This window comes from Hypanus sabinus, chromosome 2 (genome assembly GCF_030144855.1).
Source record: "Hypanus sabinus isolate sHypSab1 chromosome 2, sHypSab1.hap1, whole genome shotgun sequence".
Classification (NCBI taxonomy): Eukaryota; Metazoa; Chordata; class Chondrichthyes; order Myliobatiformes; family Dasyatidae; genus Hypanus; species Hypanus sabinus.
In genome coordinates, this window is record NC_082707.1 from 157,684,976 (window position 1) to 157,710,935 (window position 25,960).

At 38.1% G+C, this 25,960-nt stretch overlaps 1 protein-coding gene across 1 annotated transcript; it reads left to right on the forward strand.

The window, feature by feature from the left end:
- The first annotated feature begins 114 nt into the window (after positions 1-114).
- LOC132385485 (organic solute transporter subunit alpha-like) lies at positions 115-24,883 on the forward strand. The gene is made up of 7 exons (XM_059957594.1): positions 115-386; positions 3,488-3,642; positions 9,105-9,178; positions 9,266-9,424; positions 12,746-12,857; positions 14,035-14,290; positions 17,158-24,883. The coding sequence occupies exons 1-7, from the start codon at positions 338-340 to the stop codon at positions 17,283-17,285; spliced, it is 933 nt and encodes a 310-aa protein (XP_059813577.1). The 5' UTR covers positions 115-337; the 3' UTR covers positions 17,286-24,883.
- Positions 24,884-25,960: the final 1,077 nt, after the last annotated feature.

Genomic DNA, 25,960 nt, shown 5'->3' on the forward strand with positions numbered 1-25,960 from the left:
GTTAAGGAAGTTTGAGTACAGTACTTTGAAAGCTCACAAAATGTGCTGAACACTCAAAGAGTTAAATGACAAAGTTCATTTGTCTCGCATTTTATTAGAGATAATTTCCTGCTCTTAACTGCAGAATTTTTATTTGGTCTGCACAGTTCTGGGCGAGGAGGTTCCAGTGACCAAACTCTTGGATATGAGTATTTCTAAATGAATACAACAAAGTATCAGAAAAAAATTAATCTAGTTATTGGGAAGAACTTGGAACGGTTCTCAACTACAACAAAATATTTAATCCTGCCTGAACTCCTTGATTAGCGATTAATTTGAAGCTTTACTTACAACAGTCATGTCAAACTGCAGTCACAGCTTTCCGAGGTCTGAAGATCAAATCAAAGGTAGGACTATAGATAATGATTTGAAATATGAAACACAATTCAGTATCAGAACTTGTACAGGTTTGGAAATATGTCACTGTACTTTAATTTTTGCTGATTTTAAATCCTGGAACACTGCCCAACAATGTTCTAGTAGCACGTATACCAGTTGCTCAAGCAGATAGCGCATCTCCAAGGCATTTAGAAATGGGCAGTAAACTTTGGTCTCCTGAAAAATAAACAAGTACCTAAAAACATCCAGTTTCATAAATTCGGGTATGTATAGTATATGAAGAGGTTGCCTTAACAATCCCAATGAATTAAAGAACTTTCAGTTCTGTATATGGTGTCCTCATCCCCTTTGACACAGCCCATCCAAAGCATCATCATTGCTAAAGTGTAATCAAATCAGCTGATGGATAATAAATAATAATAAATAATAATAATAAATAAATGATAATCAAATCACAGAAATCCGTTTTGGTGAAAGATTTTAATGTCAGCTCTAAAACCAGAAAAATAAGTAGTATTTCTTCAACTAGTAGAATGAAATATTTTTATGTCCAATAGAAGAGTCCTTAGTTTGATGTCTGATCTGAATGCGAAGCCACCAACATTGTAACCACTTCATTCACCACTTCATTGTTCAAGTGTACAAAGTCCTGAAATGCTGCAAAGGGTCATTGAGTTATACAGCACAGGGACAAGTTTTTCTACCTGATTAAAACAAGAGCTCAGCACAAATTTTAATTGTTCTGAAAGACTGTGATATCCATGATTGATCCAACTGAGTGCTTGCCAGCTCATGCACAAGAGACTGATGATCCCCTCTGTCATGCAGAGAGCAGCAACTTTCAGCTTCACTTAGCATAGCACAGACGCTATGCTGGTCCACAGTCCTCGCTGACTTTCAGCAGACCCACTCTTACAATTTCCCTACAGTTCTGCAATTATTCTTTCTCAAGTGCCCCATCAACTCCACTTTACTGCTTTTACTGCTGCCTAGAGTAACTGACAGTAACCGATTAACTTGCTAGCTCTTCAAAATGTGAGAGGAAATCAGAACTCCTGGCAGAACCTACACAGCACAGTAACTTGGATTAAAACAGAATGTGGTTCCAGGATCATTGAGGCTGCAGTGCAGTATCACTTCTACCTCTGCAGTAAAAGCTGTCCGGGTAATGGTGGCCTCAAGCATTCCATAGATTTAGGAATCTTTCCAGTAGCATCACCCCACCCCCGCAACCCCAAGGCTACTGCAAATGCTGCAGGTTAGCTGAGCCCTCTGCTCTACTTTCTGCAGTATCTGTATATCAAAACATTTTGATCCTTGGCTTTTCCCCTGTAAGTGAAGGAGATGTATCACATGTCCATTCACCTTCCCCTTCACCTCAGCCAGAGCCCTGAATAGTCCTTTCAGGTAAGACCGAGGTTCACCACTTCTATATTTGGTCTGCATAACATGGCCTCCTCTACACTGGTGAAACCAAGTGTAGACTAAGTGACACTTTTGGATATCACCTGTGGTCTGCCTGCAATTCTACCTCAAGCTTTTAGTTACATATCATTTTAAGTCTCACTCTCTCACTGACACGTCTGTCCTCAGCCTTCTCCACCGCTACGCAGAGACCAAACTCAAAATGGCTGAACAACATTTCATATTATGCTTAGTAGGATATGGTTTGAATATTCCAATTTCAAGTCACCTGCCACTCTGATCTCACATATTCTAGTCTGTCTGCCTAGTTTTCTTCTCCCTTTGTTCATCTCTCCTATCTGCTCCCCATATTTGGTTTCATCTGCCCATTATCTCCTCCTTATCTGGTTTCACAAGTCATGTATCAGCCTCTATTCGACTGGTTCCATCTGCTCATCATTGTTTATCCATCTGCTTCCTCCTATCATTTAGCAGCCTCTTTGTACTGCAACGTACTGGCAATTTTCTTCTGATCCCTTGCAGTTCTGATGCAGGATCCCACCTTGAAACACCGGCTTACATCCTTTACCTGCACAGACACTAAATTCTTCCAGTGTAGTATCTGTTCTTCTTCTAGGTTCCAACATATAAAATTTAGTTTGCCTTTGAAATCTCTATCAGCAACTGCATTCTTTTAATCAATTAGTACTAGTAAACCTAATTGCATTTGCTGAACTGGCCAAATATACTATAGTCCTTGATTAGGAATAATCACCTTCGGGTGAAATTAATGTGTGCCATTGATACAGTCATACATTCAGAGGATGTTCCAGTGACTACTTGGTTTCCAAAGAGAGGAAAATTCAGTCATTGCAATTCAGAGAATTTTTAAATTAATTTTTTATGAGTTTCTACAATGTGACAAAACAAAAGCAGTAAAAAAAGAGGTTTATACAGTGCAAAACAAACATATCAAAAGTACAGTTCATAACAATTAAGAAAAGCACCCATAGTAGAATCGTATAAGGTTAGTTACCACCCCAGCCTCCCACCACCCAACTCCAAGCCAACCTTACGATATATAAAAGTGTTAATCAGAACTATATCACCACAGAGCTGTATTTATAAAAAGAAGGTATATTGCCTACTACCCAATCTATAATATGTTTACACATTAAAAAAAACCATAAATCTTAACCACAGGAAGCTGGAAGTAAGGGATTTAAATGCAAAAGAAAAAAGGGAGGGATGCACCCTTAATCTAAAGGGGAATTATGAAAATATTCAAGAAAAAGTCCCCGCACCTTTTAGAACTTTATGTCTGAATTAATAAGTGAATAATGAACCTTTTCAAGGTCTGAGCAGGACATAATATCTCTGAGCCACTGAGCATGAGTGGCTGGGGCATCATCTCTCCACCTAAGAAAGCTGCACGTCTGGCCAAAAGAGAGGTGAAAGACAATGTACGACGCTCAGTCGAAGTCAAATGTATGTCAACTTCTCCTGAAGTACCGAAAAGAGCAATCAGAGGGTTTAATTCAGAGAATTTTTAATAAAATATTTATTATTTTAATGGAAAATTTATTTAGTTAGTTACATTTTCTGTGGTTAGATATAAATTAATAATATATACATTATTATACCAATTTGGATTAAATATGAAACTCATGCCTTTCTAGCACATTTATTTTTCTTCTCTCAATAGGTTTCACAGCTGGTGATGTTGTTGTCACAGTAATGCTTAATATAGTAGCAATTGTCATTTATGCCATCTTCATTGAGCTATGGATCTATTTGAACAAAAACATTGTAAATGATGCAATTAAAGAGAAGACCCTCCTAGTCCTTGGCTTATTTCCAGTAAGTAGCTTGCTTTGACTGAATATTGCTGCATTGTGCCAATGGTGTTATTAACAGTAATATTTGCACATTACTGTTTATTTACAGTTTTAGATGCTGAAGCTGATGGGTTACAGATGTGTTAACATTTTAGAACGTGTAAATTCACTCTCTCCACTATCATTTCATCCTGGGTGTAGTATGTACCATCTACAAAATGCATCCCTTTTACTTCACTGCGATAAATTAAAAACACCTCCCCAAACTGTGATTCTTTTTTACCATCTAGAAAGGGCAGAAGGCACATCATTAAGTTTCAAGTTTAAGTTTAAATGTCGTGTAACCATACATGAATATAGTCAAATGAGATGGCATTACTCCTGGACCAAGGTACAAAACATAGTACCAACAATCATACACAGCACAAGGCACATATATCATATACAATATAGGTAGCACATATAAGATATCAGTAAAATATGGCCACACCAAACAAAAATAGTCTAAGACCCTGAGTCCATGAATGTTACAGCAGTCTGCAGTCGAACACAAAACAGCTTGTGTTCTACCAAGTGAGCATCGGAGGTAGCACCAATTCCATTTGGACGCTGTGCCACACCACCTAGGGTGGAGCACATTGACTCCAACACCTTTCTTCAGGGCGGCCAGAAACAAGTAACAGAGCCCAATCCTCGCTACAACTGAGGCCACGAAGCTCCCCCAACATCCGACCCTGCCGCTCATCAACAAATCAGTGAATCAGACTTGCGGCATTCGACATTAACCATGTCTGACAGGGCCTTGTGATCAGGAGAAAGGTGACTTAGACTGCAAACTGCCTTTGCCCACCAAACTCCTCCAGTGTCTCTCTGACGCAGGCAGCAACACGATCCACACCAAGTCCAGCTCCTTCAGTTTCTCCACCAACGAGCGACTCGCTGATTGGGAGACCTCTGCAGTACTTTAAGTTCTTTATGTCCAGCAGGGTCTTGCAATCATAAAAGATACATTTAAAAAAAAAGGCAATGACAACTTTGGTTGACCCATCAGAAGCTACTGCAATCGAATGCACCGCCATCTTATCAGACGTAATTATCTTTAGGTCTTCCTCCGGTTTCTTGTTCTGTCAGCACTGCGGGGTTTACATAGTGAGATTCCCAACCCACCATACAGATTGCATAGGTTCAGTTTAGCAGTTCACTAACAAATCATCAAGGATCATCAAAAAATATTGGTCTTGTCATCAATAGACATATACGGTACAGTTTATTTAAATATCAGTGGGGCCTAAGTGCACAATTTACTACATGTAGAAATACGAGTAGGCAGTTTATAGAACATGGAATAGTACAGCACAGTACAGGCCCTTAGGCCCACAATGTTGTGCTGACCCTTAAACCCTGCCTCCCATACGACCCCCCCCCACCTAAAATTCTTCTATATACCTGTCTAGTAGTCTCTTAAATTTCACTATTGTATCTGCCTTCACCACTGACTCAGGCAGTCCATTCTACGCACCAACCACTCTCTGAGTAAAACACCTTCCTCTAATATCCCCCTTGAACTTCCCACCCCTTACCTTAAAGCCATGTCCTCTTGTACTGAGCAGTGGTGCCCTAGGGAAGAGGTGCTGGCTGTCCACTCTATCTATTCCTCTTAATATCTTGTATACCTCTATCAGGTCTCCTCTCATCTTCCTCTCCAAAGAGTAAAGCCCTAGCTCCCTTAATCTCTGATAATAATGTATACTCTCTAAACCAGGCATCATCTTGGTAAATCTCCTCTGTACCCTTTCCAATGTTTCCACATCCTTCCTATAGTGAGGCGACCAGAACTGGACACAGTACTCCAAGTGGTTTTCTTTCTATGCCAGAGAATTTAATTGGTGTTGAACAATCATTAAGTTCCTGATGTAATTCATCATGGTCAGCTAAATGAACAACTGAGGTGCAAATCCACCAGTTTGAAGAAAACTGAGGGTAAAGTACCATAATGCCCTTCAATGAACAGCAGCATATTGGTGCTGTAGTAAAGCTGCCGCCACACAGCACTGACAATCTGGGCCAATCCTCACCTCCAGGGTGGAGTTCGTACATTCCCCCTGTGGCAGTGTACATTTCCACTGGGTAGTCCAGTTTTCTACCACATCCCAAAGACATGTGAGTTGTAAGGTTAATTGGTCCCTAAAAATTGCCCCATGTGTATTGATGGAGCTGGTTGGAATGTGCAGAAAATAAAGTACGTGTAATTTAAATGGGTATTGATGGCCAGCATGGATTTGATAGTCTGAAGGATCTATTTCTGTGCTTTTTCACTCTATAACATAGGGTAAATTTGCCAGCAATTTTGAAAATTCACATTTCGTGTCACATTCCTTCAGTGCTGCTTAAATTTTTGAAAGGACAGGCAGAAGAGGAGGTGTAGTTCAGCTGGTAAAAAATCAAATAAAAGCTTTAGAAAGTGATGACATAGAATTCCTGTGGGTGGAGTCATGATACTGCATGAGTAAGAAGACTCTGATGGGAGTTATTTAAAGGCCTCCTTACAGTAACCAGGATGTGGTCTACAAATCACAGCAGGAGACAGAAATAGCATGTCAAAGTTAGTCCTGGGGGATCTCAATATGCAAATAGATTGGGAAAATCAATTTGATGCTGGATCACAAGACAGAGAATTTGTGGCACCCCTCCGAGATGGCTTTTTGGATCAGCTTGTGCTTGAGCCCTTTATGGAATCAGCAATTCTGGACTGGGTGTCGTGTATTAGGGGGCTTAGGAAACAGTGGTCAAAATATGATAGAATTCACCTGGCAATTTGAGAGGGAGAAGCTAAAGTCAAATGTATCAGTATCACTGTGGATTAAAGGGAATTACAGAGGCACGAGAGAGGAGCTGCCCAAAGTTGATTGGAAGGAGACAGTAGCAGGGATGATGACAGAGCAGCAATAGCTGGAGTTTCTGGGAGCAATTCGGAAGACGTAAGGTAGATCCATCCCAAAGAAGAGGAAGTATTCTAAAGGCAGGATGATGCGACCGTGGCTGACAAGGGAAGTCAAAGCCGACACAAAAGCAAAAGGGAGGGCATATAATATAGCAAAAATTAGTGGGGAGTTAGAGGATTAGGAATTTTTTTTAAAAACCAATAGAGGACAACTAAAAAAACCATCGGGGGGGGGGGGGGAGATGAAAGGAAAAGAAAGTTACAAGAAAGTTAAGAGTAGATATTGGACTGTTGGAAAATGATGCTGGAGAGATAGTAGCGGGGGACAAGGACATAGTAGATGAATTGAATAAGTATTTTGCATCAATCACGAGAAAATCTGCAGATGCTGGAAATCCAAGCAACACACGCAAAATGCTGGATGTACACAGAAGGCCAGGCAGCATCTATGGAAAAAAGTACAGTTGATGTTTCGGGCCAAGACTCTTCATAAGTCCCAATGAAGGATCTTGGCCTGAAACATCGACTGTTTACTCTTTTCCATAGTTGCTACCTGGCCTGCTGAGTTCCTCCAGCATTTTATGTGTGCTGCAAGTATTTTGCATCAGTCATCACTGTAAAAGACACTAATAGTATGCCAGAAGTTGGAGAGTGTCGGGGGCAGAAGTGTGTGCAGTGGCTCTTACTAGGGAGTTGGAGCTTGGGAAATAGAAAGGTCAGAAGGTAGATGAGTCACAGACTGCACCCCAGGGTTCCGAAATATGTGGCTGAAGAGATTGTGGAGGCATTAGTAATGATCTTTAAAGAATCATATTATGGCATGGTACAGGAGGACTAGAAAATTGCAAATGTCACTCCACTGTTCAAGAAGGGAGAGAAGCCAGAAGAAAGGAAATTAGCCAGCTAGCCCAACCTCAATGGTTGGGAAGATGTTGGAGTCGATTGTTGATGAAGTTTCAGGATACTTGGAGGCAAATGTCAAAATAGGCTAAAGATAGCATGGATCCTTATGAGAAACTCTTGCCTGACAAATCTGTTGGAATTCTTTGAAGAAATAACAAGCAGGATAGACAAAGGAGAATCAGTGGATGTTGTGTACTTGGATCTTCAAAAGTGCTTTGATAAGTAGTCACACATGAGGCTGCTTAACAAGGTAGGTACACAGGGTATTACAGGAAAGATACTAGCATGGATAGAGTATTAGCTGGTTGGCAGTAGGCAAAGAGAGGGAATAAAAGGATCTTTTTTGGATTGGTTGCCAGTGACTTGTGGTATTCCAACAGGACTGTGTTGGGATTGCTTCTTTGTACATTGTATGTCAACAATTTGGATGATGGAATTGATGACTTTGTGGCCAACCGTGCGGACAATATTAAGATAGATGGAGGGTCAGTTAGTGTTGAGGAAACAAAGAGGCTGCAGTAGGACAGATTGGGAGAATGGGCAAAGAAATGGCAGATGGAACACAGAGCTGGGAAGTGTATGGTCATGCACTTTGGTCGAAGGAACAAAAGCATAGATTATTTTCTGAATGGGGAGAAAATCCAAAAATCTGAGTTTCAAAAGGATTTGGGAGTCAGATTGACTCACTGGTGAGGAAGGCAAATGCAATGTTAGCGTTAATTTCAAGAGGACCGGAGTATAAAAGCAAGGGTGAAATGCTGAAGCTGCATGAGACACTGGTGAGACCTAACTTGAAGTATTGTGAGTAGATTTGGGCCCTTATTTAAGAAAGAGTGTGCGGACACTGGAGTGTGTTCAGAGGAGGTTCACAAGAATGATTCCAGGAATGAAAGAGTTATCACATGAGCAACGATTGAAGGTTCTGCACCTGCACTCAAAGGAACTTAGAAAAATGAGGGGAATATCATTGAAACTTAGATAGTGGATGTGAAGAAGATGTTTCTTTTAGTGGGAGAGTCTATGACCAGAGAGCACAGCTTCAAGATAGAGGGACATCTACTTAGAACAGAGATGAGGAGAAATTACTTTAGCCAGAGGGTGATAAATCTGTGGAACTCTTTCCCTTGGCAGCTGTGGAGGCCTGGTCACTGGGTGCATTTAGGGTAGAGTTTGATAGGTCCTTGATTAGTCAGGGCATGAAAAGATACGGGGAGAAGGCAGAAGAATGATGTTGAGAGAGAAAATAGATCAACTATGATGAAAGGGAGAAGCAGACTCGAAGGGCCAAATGACCTAATTCTGCTCCTATGTCTTATGTCTTAATGACAGCAGACATCTTTAATACACTGTTATTCTTCTTTTAAGAATCATCCAGCATTGCACTTAAAAGTAAATTATATCATTGTTGATAAATATTTTTAGTATTTAAAGTACTTGTACCTTCTTGTCCTCTGAATGTTCTTCAATGAAGATACAACTCTTAGGTGGAAAATAGCATTAGTTATTGATGTTACTATAATTACATGTAACTATAGTCTTGACTTGGTCATTACTATCATTACATATAACCAAAATCATTTCATATGCATAAAGTGCAGAAAATGGGAAATCTTCAGCAGGTTAATACTCCTGTTTTTCAGGTAACTACAATTGCCTATCAGCTGGGCATATTTGTTCCACGAGCTGGAACTTTGATCGACTTTGTGGCAGCAGTGTAAGTATATTTGTAAATCAACTTTGTTACATGTGGCCATGCTGAACTCACTTTTAATACCTAACTTCAATGATCTTTGTTTTACAGCTATACAAGTATATCTTTGTTTGGTTTCTTTCACCTTGCTATAACTTACCTTGGTGGAGTAACTGAAGCTATTGATAAGCTGCAGTATGTGGAGGCATCTCTAAATGTGGGCCCTTGTTGTTGTTGTTGCATATGTCTTCCAAAGGTTAAGATAACCAGGTGTGTATTTATTGTGTTTTAATGTTTAATGTAATAAAATGCTATAAAGCAAGGGTGGCAAATTTTTCTGAGAGTGTGTGCTGAAACTGATGATAATCTAAAAAATTCTTTTATGTGCCATGGTAATTTTGAGCAGAGATTATCATTGATTAATGAATTGGTAGCAATAATTATGGACATTTTAAAGGTAAAAAGGATGTTTCTAATTTTTCTGTATTCATTGTTTTACTATTAATAAATGTATGTGAGACAAATTGAAATAAATGAAGCATTTTTAAAAACCTATTAAAATTATTAAAATTAAGTTTTAGGAGGGTAATAGAAAAATATAATTTCTAAATAGTATTGTTATTGTAATCATTTACTATCCAATACAGAGGTACTGTGAGGATTTCAAACATAACATCCAATGTCCTTACAATCATCTAACTGGTACCAAGTTGGCTGAGACCTTTACTGTGAAAACATCTCTCTGCTCTTAGGTTGTAAAACATCCTTTGTTGCTTCATTGGCAGTAAAGATAAGTATCTTTATATTCTGGGAGGTGTTTTGAATCAAAGGATAACACTGCATGTTGCATGCCAACAATTTATTTTTGCACGTGCGGCATGTTGCCACACATTGGTTTGCCGCCCTTGCAAAGTAAGCCGAAGGTTATACTCCAGGTAATATTTTATATCCCTAGTTCATACAACTGGAGCAGAACTGTCCGAAATTTATTTGAAGTTGAAATTTGTTTGTGGTTTTTGTAGTGTTGCCCTTCACAGCATAAAACAGATGTGATGTTACTGCCAGTATGGCACAGTAACTTGATTGAACTACTTCATTGTGGTTCGAATTGTACAAATAAAAGTTAACAACACAATGTTATATACTTCATACAATATCATCTTGGTGTGGGACAAATGGTCAGTATTTTCATAATGTGTAAATCCATTTAATGTCCTGCCTGATCTTTCCTCCTTTTTGAATGCTACCTGAAATGTTTGTGCACTTATCCAAGTAACAGAGTAACAGTAACAAATCAATTAGTAATTCAATTAAACCAACCTGTCAGTTACCCAGCTGGAAGAGTCATGAGTATGGGACAGACCACTTCTATCTCAGGCTCTCACCCTTCCTTTAATTCTCTATTTTTTCTTTCCCCATTTGATGATAATAGGCCTACCACTGACTCTTTTCACTGAGGTCTCCTGTTTATCTGTGGCACCAGATATAAACTCAATTTCACAAACTCCAAAAATATCATGATAGACTGTTGGTTGACACATTTGTTAAGACTGACAAAGCAGAACTGCAAATTAGCAAATTAAATATGACTTAATTCCACAGTATATTTTGCTTTTGAGCAAGCTAAGCAAGCATATGTTAATGTTTATACATGTATAAATTATATTAGGGTTCCTGGATAACATAATTTGAAAAAATATATTCAATAAAACTATCATTAACATAAATGCAAGAGATACAGAAGATGTTGGAAATCCAGATCAACACAAATAAAATGTCTATAAAAATGAATAAATGGCTTATGTTTCAGGCCGAGATCTTTCATCAGGACTTCTGATGAAGAGTTTAGGTGCAATATATTTAGGTCAACTAACATTAACGGAATCTGTTTTTAAAACATCATATATCGGAAGCACAATTGCATAAAATGAACCTTTTTATTGGATCCATAGTGATAACTATTGTTGATATGTGATACCAGTAGCAACAAAAGTAATCATAGTAATTGCTCATACTTCATTAGTTCAATCATGTTATACAACAATATAGAGTTATAGAGTCATATAACACTACAGCATAGAAGCAGGCCCTTCAGCCCATCTAGTCTGTGCCAAGCCATTAATCTGTCTACTCCCATCAACCTGCACCTGGACTACAGTCCTCCATACCAACCCCCCACCTCCCATGTACCTATCACGAATGTTGAAATTGATCCTGGGTCCACCACTTGCACAGGCAACTCGTTCCACACTCTCACCACTCTCTGAGAGAAGAAGTTCTTCCTCTTCAACACTTCACCTGTCACTCTTAACTTCTGGTTGTAGTCCCACCCAATTTCAGTGGGAAAAGCCTGCTTGCATTTACCCTATTTATACCCCTCATAATATTAACTCATTTTTTCTTTCTGTTCTCTAATTCCTCCCCTCAATCCAGCAACCTTATGTGGCTCAACGTACAAGTTGAGATATTAATTGTCAGACATAAAATATAATGTATTGTTGTTTTGTACATTATTAATAAGGTATTTATCTTAAACCAGCTAGTGCTTTCTTTAAAATAGTATAGAGAAGTATAACTGTTGCAAGGTATGGTAATATGGTAGCCAATTTGTGAACAGAAAAATTACACAATGAATGGTCCAGGTTTTACTGACGTTGTTTAGGGGATAAATATCAACCAAACAACACACAAGCTTTGGAGCTGTTTTCCAAACTAACGTAATATTTATTACATCAACCTGAGAATGTGGAAATTTCTTTTGAAAGATCATTGTAACACCCACACTCTGTGATGAATAAGCAGTATTGTAGATTCTTTAGATAAGGTGTTAAAATGAGGTTTCTATGGGCCCATGAATATTAATTAATTTACCTATAGGCAAAATGTGTCAGAATCCAGGAAAGGAAGAATTTACTTATTTTCACTTAATTTGATATTAAATTTAAGAGGCTTTGTATTGAGAAGCTGGATGAAGAGAGCAAAATCCCCTCCGTACTTTTAACTTCTGGGCTTCAGTTATATAGAATTAGAGAAAAGAAGATTCCTCATGAATTCTGGAAAAATATTGGCTTCGTCTGACTCCATTAAGAAGCGCTTTAGATTAACCTGAAGGACTTCCCTACTTATGGATAGTCACAGAATGGTTTCTACATTGTGACAAAGCCACTGCTTTTTCTCTGCAGACACCCAGTTAAAGCAGTATCATATCTCCTATTGAGATTGCATAAATTTGTGAAGCTCCTGTCTGCTTTAGATAGGAGCTGAAATACTACATAATAGTAGAGTTAATGTCAGCAATATATATTGTGTCTAAATAAGTGACACATTTCTTTTTCACTGGGACTTGTTTGTTTCTACTGTGCTGTTAAAGTTAAAACTGACCCCCTTATCTTCATAGCTATTTAGTTTTTTTTAGGTTGGAAATGAATGGTCAGGTAATAAGCTTTCAGTGGGATTAATTGATAGACATGCAGGCTTTTACATCCAGCGATTTTATAATCTGAGGGTGTCCTAATGCACTCAACAGCCATTGAAGTAATGAGCAGTGCTATTTTAATCTTTTTTTAAAATTCTGGAATATTTATTTTACAGAAAAACTTACAGAATCCTTCGATTTGGCATCTTACAGACATTAATTCTGCAACCAGTGCTTCAGTTTATTTCTGCTGTTTTGTGGGCTGATGGGAAATATGACAATGGAGAGGTAGTTTTCAGAAATTTACTTGTATCAGTGTTAAAATGTATAGCTAATAGATCACCTCAAGTCAATCTTTTAAATATTTTCATTCATTTGAGAATTCCCATGGATAGTCTGCATTACAGTTTTTAACAAAACAATATGAAATGCCTATATGTTTAATTACCTTTAGAGTAACTGAACTTAATTTAAATGAATATTTTTCCAAGTAAAGATGATGAGATTTTGATTGATTTTATAAATCTATGTCCAGGGACAACAGCTGTTAAAGATAGCCATGGGACTTGCTTGTGTATCCTGTATTTACAGCATAACAATGCAAAGGGGCAAAATCTCCTGCTGTAAATCAACTCCAGCTGATAACATGATGAATTTCCATGTTTCCAATCTTATGCGGTTATCGGGAAAGTAGGAATCACTCCCACATGTAGGGTTGTTCTGCTGGTTATCATGCTCAACAAGGATCCCTACACCTAATTATTTAAAAATCAAACAGGGAATTTTTCAAAGTACTGTATTATAATGCAAAGCAAGTTATTCAAACCAAAAAATATACATTGATGCTTAAATACCATGTAAACAGATATCCCATGTGACTACCTTATCTTTTTATCATATTTTCTTTTCCTGAAAAAACATTTAATGACACTGGTTTGCTATTCATACTTGGAGGAAAACTTTAACCCAGGTTGCTGAACAGATAAATCCTACACTAGTATGGCAATGCTCAATGACTGCATCAAATGGAGTGGGAAGAAGGCAAACACCTACAGTATATATGCATCCAGCTCATCTCCTCAGTTTAGTTTTTTGTATTCGATGTGCTTGATCTGTTTTGCTGGGTTTTTGTGTGGGAGGAGGGAATTGAGGGTTGATGCCCTGTTCAGTTTTTGTTCATTTTTTTTGGCAGGGAGTTGGGTGGGGGGGCGGTGTTGATGATCGTGCTTCCTTCCTTTCTTTCTTGGTTTCATGGCTACCCCGAGAACTGAAGAATTCAGAGATGTATACTTTGATAATAAATGAACCTTTAAACCTTTATTAATTTAATGACCTTTTGAGGTCATGGTTCTGCATATTCTGTAGAAACAGCTTTTTATGTGTCTCAGTAGAGAAACGTTACCATTGCAATCGAAATACGGAATTTATTTTCATCTGTAGTTATCAGTAAAACTTCCTGTTGCAGGTCAATTCAACCAACCCTATATTCTACATTAAGATCCTGCTCAATATATCTGCATTAATGTCCCTGTATGTATTTAATCTGTTGCTGAAGACTGCATTTGGAATTGTAGAAGCAGGCTATCATCTTGTGGCTAAATATGTAATCATTATTGTCTACATCATCCTCTGCAATTTACAACCACTAATCCTTAGCTGGCTTGCAACCTACAACATCATTCCCTGTGTCAGTTTGTATTCCTCAAAAGGCAGAGCTTCACGTGAGTAGCCTCTATCATTATTTATTAATAATTTGATATTTATGCAAATCCAGCAGGCAAAATAATGTAATGTACAAAAGAGTTTTAATTTTTAAAAAATAACAGTACTTTGATAAATTTGCACTGAAAATGAAAATGAAATATTTTTACAACTTTGTTACAATTATGAATATAGGCTACTGTATTAGAATTTTGGCAAAATGTTTATTCAACTTGAAAAATATATCTGGGATCAGATCTACATTTAAGGCATTTAAAGAATGCTAATATAAATATGCCTATGTTTAGTTTACTATTTAATCTTCACAATTTACCTTTGAGGCTTAATATCAAACTTCAGTTTCATTATCTAAATTTAGAGCATATCAATCCAGGTAAGAGAAAATGTGGAAACCTTTCCAGATTATTGGATTCAACACAGAAATTGGTGATGGAATATGGAATACACTTCTTTGAAAATTCATTCACAGTTCCTTTTAAGTGGGTACCTACTGAGTGGAGTGCAGTTTTGAGATGAATTTAGGACACAATCTAAGCATCTTTCAATTCTTGCCTTTTCTGAAGATATTAAAAAATCAAAGTTAGTCTCAAGTATTGGGAAACCATAGGTGCAGCTCTGCATACTTTGTATCATGAGATGAGCCTCAGCCATTTTGCCCAGTGTCTCCCATGTAATTTCCAGATGAAATATACCATTTCCAGGCACACTCCCACTGAAGACTTTGATTCTATCAGCTGGAAGTTTCTATGGAACATTCTCCTCAAATCTGGCTGACCTCAGAATTAATTTCTACCTTATATGAGATGTGGCCTGCCTTTAGGCAATGTTTGTGTTTGCCAATTTATGGCTCTATAAAAGAGCTGTTCTACTGTTAAGCAGATGGATTGTGTTGCCATGATACTTGTCATTGCAGCATAATTTTGCAGCTGTTCCATGAGCACACTAATCATTTTGGGTCTGGGCTACTGGGTCACATCGCTCCCTGACCTCCTCAATATCTTAGCACTTTGACATGAGAAGTCAGGTCAAAGTGTTTCGAAGAAGTATTCTAATTTCCGTGTTTAACTTTATATTCTAAGAAAAGAAAAACTATTTTCTACCTTGTTTTCCATGTCCTTTTCTACACCAATGTGTACTTATTCCTATGCACTCTAATATTGCTTGATATTATAGCCATATTTGGGTTTGACTCTGAATGTAATGGCACAAGAAATCAGCCAATGTAATGACAAATGCCAGTATACATTAGCTTATCCATCACTTCTAACCTGCATTGTTCTAGATAAACTTTACGTACACATCTCTATTCTCACATTCTTCCTCCAGAATGTCAGGAATTTTACCAAAAATCTGCATGAAGTAACATGCAGCTCTACTATTTCTCTGTCCCTTTAATCACAAGAGGTTGCACATCCATTGCTATCTATTCCTGCAGATCCATAGCAAGTGTACAAAGGAGATAAGAATAGGTGATTACGGTGATAGATTTAGTTGAGAAGAGATGCAGGAAGCTAAAGTAGAGCCTAAATGCCAGTTTGACTTAATTGTCTTTATCTGTGCCTTCCTAATCCTATGAGACTCATTTGCAGGACTGCACCACCACTTTTGACCACATACTTTCAAACTTATGGTGTCAACTAAGTCCAAATTTGAATCACAATCTTTTTTTCTGCTGGTAGTAAATTTATAATCAAAGTACACATGTGTCCCCATGAGATTCACTTTCTTGCATGCATTCACAGTAGAACAAAGCTATACAATAGAATCAATGGAAGAACAATGGAAATACTGCCAACAATCAATGAGCAAAAGAAGATAAACTGTGGAAATAAAAAAAATCAAATAATAATAATAAAATATAGAAACATAGAAAACCTACAGCACAATTCAGTCCCTTCGACCCACAAAGTTGTGCCGAACATCTCCCTATCTTAGAAATTACTAGGCTCACCAAAACCCTCTATTTTACTAAGCTCCTTGTACCTATCCAAAAGACTCTTAAAAGACCTTATCATATCTACCTCCACCAGCGTCGCCGGCAGCCCATTCCATGCACTCATCACCCTCTGAGTAAATAACTTACCCCTGACGTCCCCTGACATAATATAAATAATATTAACACATGAATTGTTTGTGTTTCTTTACGTCTGTTTGTTCCTTGTACCTTCACCTTTCTTTCAATCTATTGGTGATTGATTCATCATCCGATCTATTACAGACTTTCCCTTTTCTTCCCTTGCCTGACCTTTTTCTTTTCTGGTGCTTGCTTTTTCTAGTTCTAATAAAAGGTCATCAATCTGAAAAGTTAACTCTATTCTCTTTTCACTAATAGTTTGATCCCATGGGATTAACACTATTGTTATCAGGTTATCAGCATCCACAGTAGTTTGCAACACACACAAAATGCTGGAGAGACTCAGCAGGCCAGGCAGCATTTATGAAAAAGAGTATAGTTGACGTTTCAGGCTGATACTCTTCATCATAAGTCCTGTTGAAGGGTCTTGGCCTAAAACGTTGACTTTACTCTTTTCCATAGATGCTGCCTGGCCTGTTGCATTCCTCTTGCATTTTGTAAACGTTGCTTGGATCTGCAGATTTGCAGATTTTGTAATTTTGCATTGTCTGTCATAGTGGTTTGCTTTGGTGTTAGTAAAACGTTAATCACCATTCATTTCTAATGTTTGTATAGCTTCATGTTACAGTAGTATTTATCTTTTATCAGCTTTACTCTTCCTTTCATCTATTTGTTCCTGGAATGCCATTAATGTTTATAACTATTTCAATGTCAGTGTAAAGCCAAATATTTTTCAATCTTTTGTTTACTTCCGGAATTTACACTCGCACATAATTATGATTTCTTTTACAGAAATAGATCACCATCTGAAAATCCTGGAAATGTTTATACTTCTTCTTGTATCCAGAAAGTACTATCGGAAACGCATGCCAGAAGCTTCACCACTGTACTTTGAAAACCCACTTCACAATATGCCTTGATTTGATGCCAATGGATAAATTATGTTTAACACTGACTACTGAGTCATCGGTTCAAAAACTGCAATTTGATTTAATAATCTATAATTTAGTAAGATCTGACATTTTTTCATTGTGTTTTCAACAATAATTACAAGAAAAGTTTATGTCTTGAAGGTAAGAAGACTTTGTTTCCTTTAACATAATTGAAATGTGATTTTCAGACTGCTGCCTTTCCCACTTAACTTAATTCCCATAACTAGTAAACAAAAGACAAATGTTCCTCCAATGCTAAGCTCAACCTTGCATTTTATTTGAGTTTCTGTCCCGTCTGTTCTCAAGCATTCTACAAATCTATCTCGTTCATAAGTCTTACCCTTGGCTTCCTCAATTTTATTCCCACTGGACAACTGACCACCAACTTTAATCAATATGTTTAATATTCTCTATCATAAGGTTCTGTTTTTCTCTCCTTAAATCTATTGTTGTCATCACTCTACCATTGCAACCTACTGTTAAATCACTTTCACATGTTGTGGCCTCCCAAAATCATGTCCCTTTTATAGAGCTCTCTGAGTTCTTAGCCTGGGCACAACAATGCATTTTTAAATTTTATTATGTTAATTAAACCACTCCTACAATTTGGGATGTAGTACTCAATTTTAACCTGACCTAAAATACTCATTCTCATGGCAAAAAGAAAAGTTGGGACAATGCCCGTGGCATGTTGGTTTCAAATTGGGCATTCCCTGTCTGAAATGTTCCATTGATAGCATCATGGGTAACGACCTCGGGTGTGGTGAGGAAATCAGCTGGTGCTGGTGGTGCCAAAATATGGGCACATACGAGGCCAGAAACAAGCTTGTAATTTAATTCTTTTACTGTCATTGTACCGTCTTTCTAAAAAGTAACATTCAGCTTAAAAGTACCACTATTTCTCTGTCCCTTTAATCACAAGAGATTGCTATCTATTCCTGCAGATCCATGACATGGTCATAATAACGAGTATCGAGCGTATAAATTTTGTCTGTATTTATTAGACTGCTTTATATTTATTAACCACAGGGCTGCTGAATTGGATGATAGGATTAGGCTACACACAAATCACTTAAAATTAAATCAGGTTTGATTTTTATTTTCACTATCATCTGCAGCTTCAATTTTTTCTTCACTGTCAAGAACTCATTTGCATTAGAATTAGTAAGGGCATGGTACAAGAACTAACTGAAGAGCAGAATCATGATAACTTTCACTCCACTAGCCTGTGTTGCACGACTGGAGTATTCTATGTACCACTGTTAAACTGTGACACCAGCATCTTGACTCATTTTCCCAACATTCTCTAATAAAGCCTCTTCTGAGCACATGGCAACTACATAAGTGTGGTCATTACCTGATTCTTTTATTTTGTCTCTGTTGTAATTTGCATTCATCCCTGGGTGAATGTTTTACTGTGTTGTAGGTGGTTGATATAATAGAGAACCGTATGGCTCCATGAGAGGACAATCATCAGCTTCATAGCCATAGACAGACTGATTTTAAGAAAGCCTACCACCCCTTTGGGAAGATTACAACTTTCTATTTCATAACATTATTAATATTAATAAATAAAGTATTTTGAATTCATATAATTGTAATATTAATTGTAATTAACAGGAACAGAATTAGGCCATTTAGCCCACTGACTCTGCTCCGCCATTCAATCATGGCTGATTTTTTTTTCTATCTCCTCCTCAAACCCAGTTCCCGTTCTTCTCCCCATAACCTTTGATGCCATGTCCAATCAAGAACCTATCAATCTCTGCCTTAAATACACCAATGGCTTGGCCTCCCCAGCTGCATGTGGCAACAAATTCCCCAAATTCACCACCCTTTGGCTAAAGAACTCTGTTCTCAGCGCATCTCTGTTTTGAAAGGGCACCCCTCTATCCTGAGGCTGTGCCCTCTTGTCCTAGACTTCCCCATCGTTTCCCCATCATTTCCACATCTACTCTGTCTAGGCCTTTCAATTTGGTATCCAATGAAGGTATTGTTAGGATTAAACACTAAAGATATTTTGCAACTTTTGTGGAACTCTGCAGCAGTAGGTACAGTTGGGGTGGTACAGTAGCACAGTGGGTCGTGTAACATTATTACAGCTACTACAGTGCCAGTGACGCGGGTCCACTTCTACTGGTGTCTGTAAGGAGTTTGTCCATTCTCACTGTGATTGCCTGGCTTTCCTCTGAGTGCAACTATTTTCTTCAGCATTCCAAAGATTTACAGGTTAGTAGGTTTATTGATCACATGGGTGTAATGGGGTGGACAGGGTTTGTCGGGCCAAAAGGCCCTGTTACCATGCTGCAAGTCTCCAAATCTAGCTTAAAGAATTTCACTTTCATATTCACATGTAATTTTAATCTTTGGCTGGAATTAAGTGTCCAGTTTTATGGAATCTTAAAGACTGAATTTTTTCCTAAAGTTGTAGGTAACTGTCTTGACTTTTGTAGCAGAACAATATAGGTTATAAATAGAGTAATTGATGAACAGAACTACAGCAATTGCTTCATATTTTCTGACAGTCATTTTATGTTGTAATGGTATGGAGCTCATATCGAAATTTAATGTGTAAGTCACTGCCACCTGGACTCTATTGACATGTTAGTCATTAAGTTACTTTGTTATAGTTAACTAAGGATTTTTCTTATCCACAATGTTTTATTAAAACTGGAAGATCATATTTGATTATTATCTATTCAATAATAACAATAGATAGTAGGTGCAGGAGTAGGCCATTCAGCCCTTCTAGCCAGCACTGCCATTCACTGTGATCATGGCTGATCATACACAATCAGTATCCCGTTCCTACCCTCTCCCCATATCCCTTGACCCCACTATCTATAAGAGTTCTATCTAACTCTCTCTTGAATGCATCCAGAGACTTGGCCTCCACTGCCTTCTGGGGCAGAGCATTCCGCATATCCACCACTCTCTGGGTGAAAAAGTTTTTCCGCATCTCTGTTCTAAATGGCCTACCTCTTATTCTTAAACTGTGGCCTCTAGTTCTGGACTCACCCATCAGCGGGAACATGCTTCCTGCCTCCAGTGTGACCAATCCCTTAATAATCTTATATGTTTCAATCAGATCCCCTCTCATCCTTCTAAATTCCAGTGTATACAAGCCCAGTCGCTCCAATCTTTCAACATATGATAGTCCCGCCATTCCGGGAATTAACCTTGTGAACCTATGCTGCATTCTCTCAATAGCAAGAATGTCCTTCCTCAAATTTGGAGACCAAAACTGAACACAATACTCCAGGTGGGGTCTCACCAGGGCCCTGTACAGCTGCAGAAGGACCTCTTTACTCCTATACTCAATTCCTCTTGTTATAAAAGCCAGCATGCCGTTAGCTTTCTTCACTGCCTGCTGTACCTGCATGCTTGCTTTCATTGACTGATGTACAAGAACACCAGTGTATAGATATGAAATGTTATTGGATGCAAAACTTTGTATAAAACAGAGATTAGGACATACAATGTTTATCTCAGGTAAATGTTATAAACCGTTCTGATCCCTTGTTGGAAGTTTTTTCAGAATTTAGAGGAGTGAGTTCTAATTGCAGACTGAATACAGGACTATAATGACTCTTAGTTAAATAACTCCTGCAAATCCACCATTGTTTCTTTTATCTTAACAATCTGCAACCTAAACTCTCAAGTTATGTGCTGTCCTCCAACCCTGACCTCCTGAGCCTCTGATTTTAATAGTTCCACCACAAGCAGCAGGCAGCAATGTCCTTTGCAGTCAACACTATAAACACTGGCATTTCCTCTCTATTTTTCCATTATATTTCTTTCTTCCTTCAAGATAATACTTGAAATATACCTCTTTCTCTTCTGCTTCTTTTTGTTTTGCTTAATAGAAAATGTTATTGATGAAATTTTGATATTTTATATCAATTACAAGAATAGCTATTACATTCCCATGAAATATAATGAGGTTTTCATTGCATTCAAGATGTGGATATAAATAGTTTTACCAAAATCTCTCTATTTTATCATTTAGTCCCAGACAGGGTTAACAAACACTGGGAATGTTAGGATCCTATTTTGAACATTTTGAGTTTATTGAACATTTTTGAACATTTTGTGTTAATCAGAAGTAGCAGTAAGTCTGCTGATTTCAGAACAGTAAGTTCATACAGTAGATATAGCACAGGATTACAGCTGCAGAAATTTGAATAAAGTTAAGTATAAAAAAAATGGTGATTGGTGAAATACATGAGCATTGATCAATAGTGTTTACTCAGTTTTGACTACATGCACCAAAGATTCAAACGTTCATTTTATTATCAAAGTTTATATGCAGAATTCAACTCAGATCTGTCTTCTCCAGATACCCATAAAATACATAAGTACATAGTAGTTGAAAAAAAGACATCAATCCCCCCCATACAAAAAGAAAAAACAAAAATTTGTAAACCCCAGACCCTTCCAACCCCTCCCTCGCACAGAAGTTGACAGATCTCCCACATGGAGAGACAACAAGAACATCAAACCCCCAACCCCAGCCCACCAGTTGTCAACCAGAAAGAATGGGCGAGGACATGTAAAGAAAATACAGAACTGAAAGAGGCCAATACGAACTACAGTCCAATACATAAATCTCCAAACTTCAACATCGGGAACCAGCAGCCCCTACAAGGGAAGCAACACTGTCCCTAAGAATTAAACTTTGTTTTTGTTGCAAAAGGGGAATGTTTTGTGTAATAGCACACAGATATTATGTTGTACTTTGATATCTCAGAAAGTGATTGCATTTTTTACTCAAACCAATCGAAACCTTTTGTTTCAAACATCTGTGTAGAAAATGATTCCCTGGGCCCTATTCTCTTGCATAATAAATGCTATAATGATTTAATATCATTCTAAAGTGTTCTTAGCTAATTTTGTTTTACAATTTGGTTGTATCACTGGAGTTTCTTTTTATAAATAATTTAAACATTTACTGCTTTTCTTAATGATTGAAACAATGTACCATAATGAAGATCAATAGCGCTCGTTAATTGATATGGAATTTTTCATATGCTGTTAACTTTTCTTTAACATATCATGCATTTGAACTGAATGTATGTTAACTAGCACATAATGGCAAATTCACATTCCTTGTTAACAATTGGTCAATGATTTATGCAATGCCAAGACATCTAGAATATTAGAAAACACTGCATTAGGCTGTCAATATATTTTCTGATGAAGCCATTCCTTTCTTTATATATTGTAACATGATAAAAGCAACCATCGTCACATCTATACAAGAACATGTGAAATAGGAGTAGGAAATAAAGATTAAGATGAAAGATTAGCTTTACTTGTCACAAAGATTGTGCTGGGAACAGCCCACAAGTGTTACCACGCTTCTGGTGCCAATGTAGCATGCCCACAACTTCTTAATCATATATGCATGGAACGTGGGATGAAGCCAGGACACGCAGAGGAAACCCACATGGTCACGGGGAGAACTTACAGACAGTGGTGGGGATCGAACCCAGATTGATAATCACCGGTGCTGTAAAATGATTGCACTAACCAACTTGACTGCCATGTCAGTCATCTGGCCCGTTTAGCCTGCTCTGCATTTCAATAAGATCATGGCTGATCTGGCCATAGTCTCAGCTCCACCTCATAACCCTTAATTTTCCCAGCTATGCAAGCATCTATCTTGCTGTGTCTTAATATATTTCTTGTTGCAGCCTCTACTGCTTCCCTGGGCATAGAATCCACAGAAAAGCAGTTGTTCCTCATCTACGTCTTGAATCTATACACCCTCCACCCCAGATCTTGAGGCTATGTCCTCTAGTTCTTGTCTTACTTACTAGTAGAACCAACTTTCCTGACTCTATCTCACCTAACCCTTTCATAATTTTATATAGTCCCAGGCAACTCAATTTTTGCTCATACATACATTAACCCCTTCCCATCTCTGGAATCAATCTGGTGTACATCCTCTGCACCATCTCCAAAACTTCTATGCTTTTGCTCAAATAAGGAGACCAAAAGTGCATGGAGTACTTGAGGTACGTTTGCAGTATAACCTCACAGCTCTTAAATTCAATCTCTCTAGCAATGAAGTCCAACATTCCATTTGCCTTCTTGATAATCTGTTGTACCTGCCAACCAACCTGTTGCGATTCATCTATAAGCACCCTCAAGTTCCTCTGCACAATAGCCTGCTGCAATCTTTTATCGCTTAAATAGTAATCTGATCTATTTTTCCTTCTGAAGTGGCTGACCTCATAGTTACCTGTACTCCATCTGCCAGACATTTGCCCTGTCACTTAATCTATCTATATGTCTCTGCAAACTCTCCACATCCTCTGTAAAATTTGATTTGATACTCAATTTAGTGTGATCAGTGAACTTAGATACGGTCCCTCTTTCAAATCATTAATGTATACCGTGACCTGAACAGTTTTGGGCCTAGCATTGACACCTGCGGCACTCTGCTCACCACTGACTGCCAGCCAGTTAGAATTAAATTGTACAACGTGCGTCAGGATTGTTAAAGGTATTTACAGTACTTCAGTTTAAGCTGGAAGTATATTTCTGCTTTCGCAAGGATTTAAAAGATGCATGGAAATTTTCTATTATCTCACCACAATAATACATATTAACAACTCCCCTTCACACAATTTATAATGTTTCAGGTTTATGAAGTTAGCATATTAAATGTTGATTGGAGGTCATGTGTTTCAGGGATTAATTTGAAAATCAATTATCTTACATCCAAAGATGAGCCACCTGATATTGTGTGAGGGCAATTTTTCAGCCATATTCCAGTGACACTTGAAAAATGAGTTATGCTTCTCACCCATTTAAATAAGGGTCTAAGTTCCCATTTAACACAACATTTGAAAAATGTAATATTATAGAAAAGAGACAATGTTAGGGTACCTCTATCATCTATAATTTTAGTAGACACCAAAAACAGAATGATTAAATAAAGATATTATTGTAACATTCATATCACCACACACAATCATATCACAAGTTCCCAGGAATCTCTTTATACTCCTTACTGGATTATGATACCACCATTGTTACCAGTAACTGGCTATTGAATCAAAGATCACTGCTCTCATTTTATTAATAATCCCTGCATTGGCTCCAACCTCAAAGAACCCCAAAGTTATAACCCTCACTGCCACTTCCATTCCATGATCTATTACTAGACTGATTATTTCAACCTGTTCTTCCCCCACGGAAATTATGTCCCATAGAAGGTTCCATTCTTTGAAGTAACTGGTGCATCAACGTGTTCTTTTTGTTCTCTTCACTTTCCCTTTTCAGTAATTTACAATAAACTCATCTTCTTGGTTTTTTTTTAGTTTTCATGATCTGTTTTTGACATTAATGCTGTCTGACCTATTGAACATTTCTGTTTTTGCTTGGCTGCAGATATTTCCACCAAGGTAAACAATCTTTTATGCAGTTTCCTCAAATAGGCAAGATACTTGCAGGATCCAACAAGTGGTAATAAATCACCAAATTACCCAAGGACCTGGGCAATTTTAGTCTAAAGCAACAGAGACAAAATGCTGCAGGAACTTAGCATGTCAGGCAGCATCTATGGAAATGAATAAACAGTCAACATTTCAGGCTGAGACCCTTCTTCAGGACTAGAAAGGAAGATGTCAGAATAAAAAGGTAGGGGGAGGGGAAGGAGGATAGCCAGAAGGTAGTGGATGAAGCCAGGTGGGTAGGAAAGGTAATGGGCTGGAATTTGTTAAGAGAGGAGAGTGGACCATAGGAGAAAGCAGAAGCGGTGGGGAAGAAGCGTGGGAAGAAGCGGTCAGAGTAGGGAATAAAAGAAGAGGGAAGGGGGAGGGAAAAATATATTTTTCCAGAAGGAGAGATTGATGTTAATGCCATCAGGTTGGTTGCTACACAGACAGAATATAAGGTATTGCTCCTCCACCCCGAGGGTGGCTTCATCTTGGCACAAGAGGAGGCCATGAACTGACAAGCTGGAATGGGAATTGCAATTGGAATTAAAATGTCTGGGCACCAGGAAATTACATTTTCGGTGGATGGAATAGAGGTGATTGATGAAGCGATTTCCCCCCCCCCCCCAATATGTGACATATCTCACCAATGTAGAGGAGGCCATAATGGGAGCACTGGACACAAGAGGCAATCCCAACTGATTCACAAGTGAAGTGTTGCCTCACCTGGAAGAACTGTTTGACAGTTCTGGCCCCTAACCCCACCTTTTAATTCTGGCATCTTCCCCCTTTCTTTCCAGCATGAAGAAGAGTCTCGGTCTGAAACGTTGACTGTTTATTAATTTCCATAGATGTTGCCTGACCTGCTGAGTCTCTCTAGCTGAGTCTCTCCAGCATTTTGTGTGTGTTGCTTTGGATTTTCAGCACCTGCAGAATTTTTCCTGTTCACAGTTTTAATCTAGCCTCTGCTGTTGTGGTTATACACAATTGCCACTTCAGTGTTGTTCAACCTGGCAGCTGTAGTAATTGCAGAGATTTTCCACATTAATACACATCTGGTAACCTTCTGCCTCTGTATCCATCTGTGCTGAATTATAATTCATTAAATCACATTATTATATTTTTGTAAATTAATGGTTGTGTAAGTGTTCAGGTTGTTGTTGTGAATTATCAGAATGAGAGATCACAACAGTACTGCAGGAGATTAGCACCGAA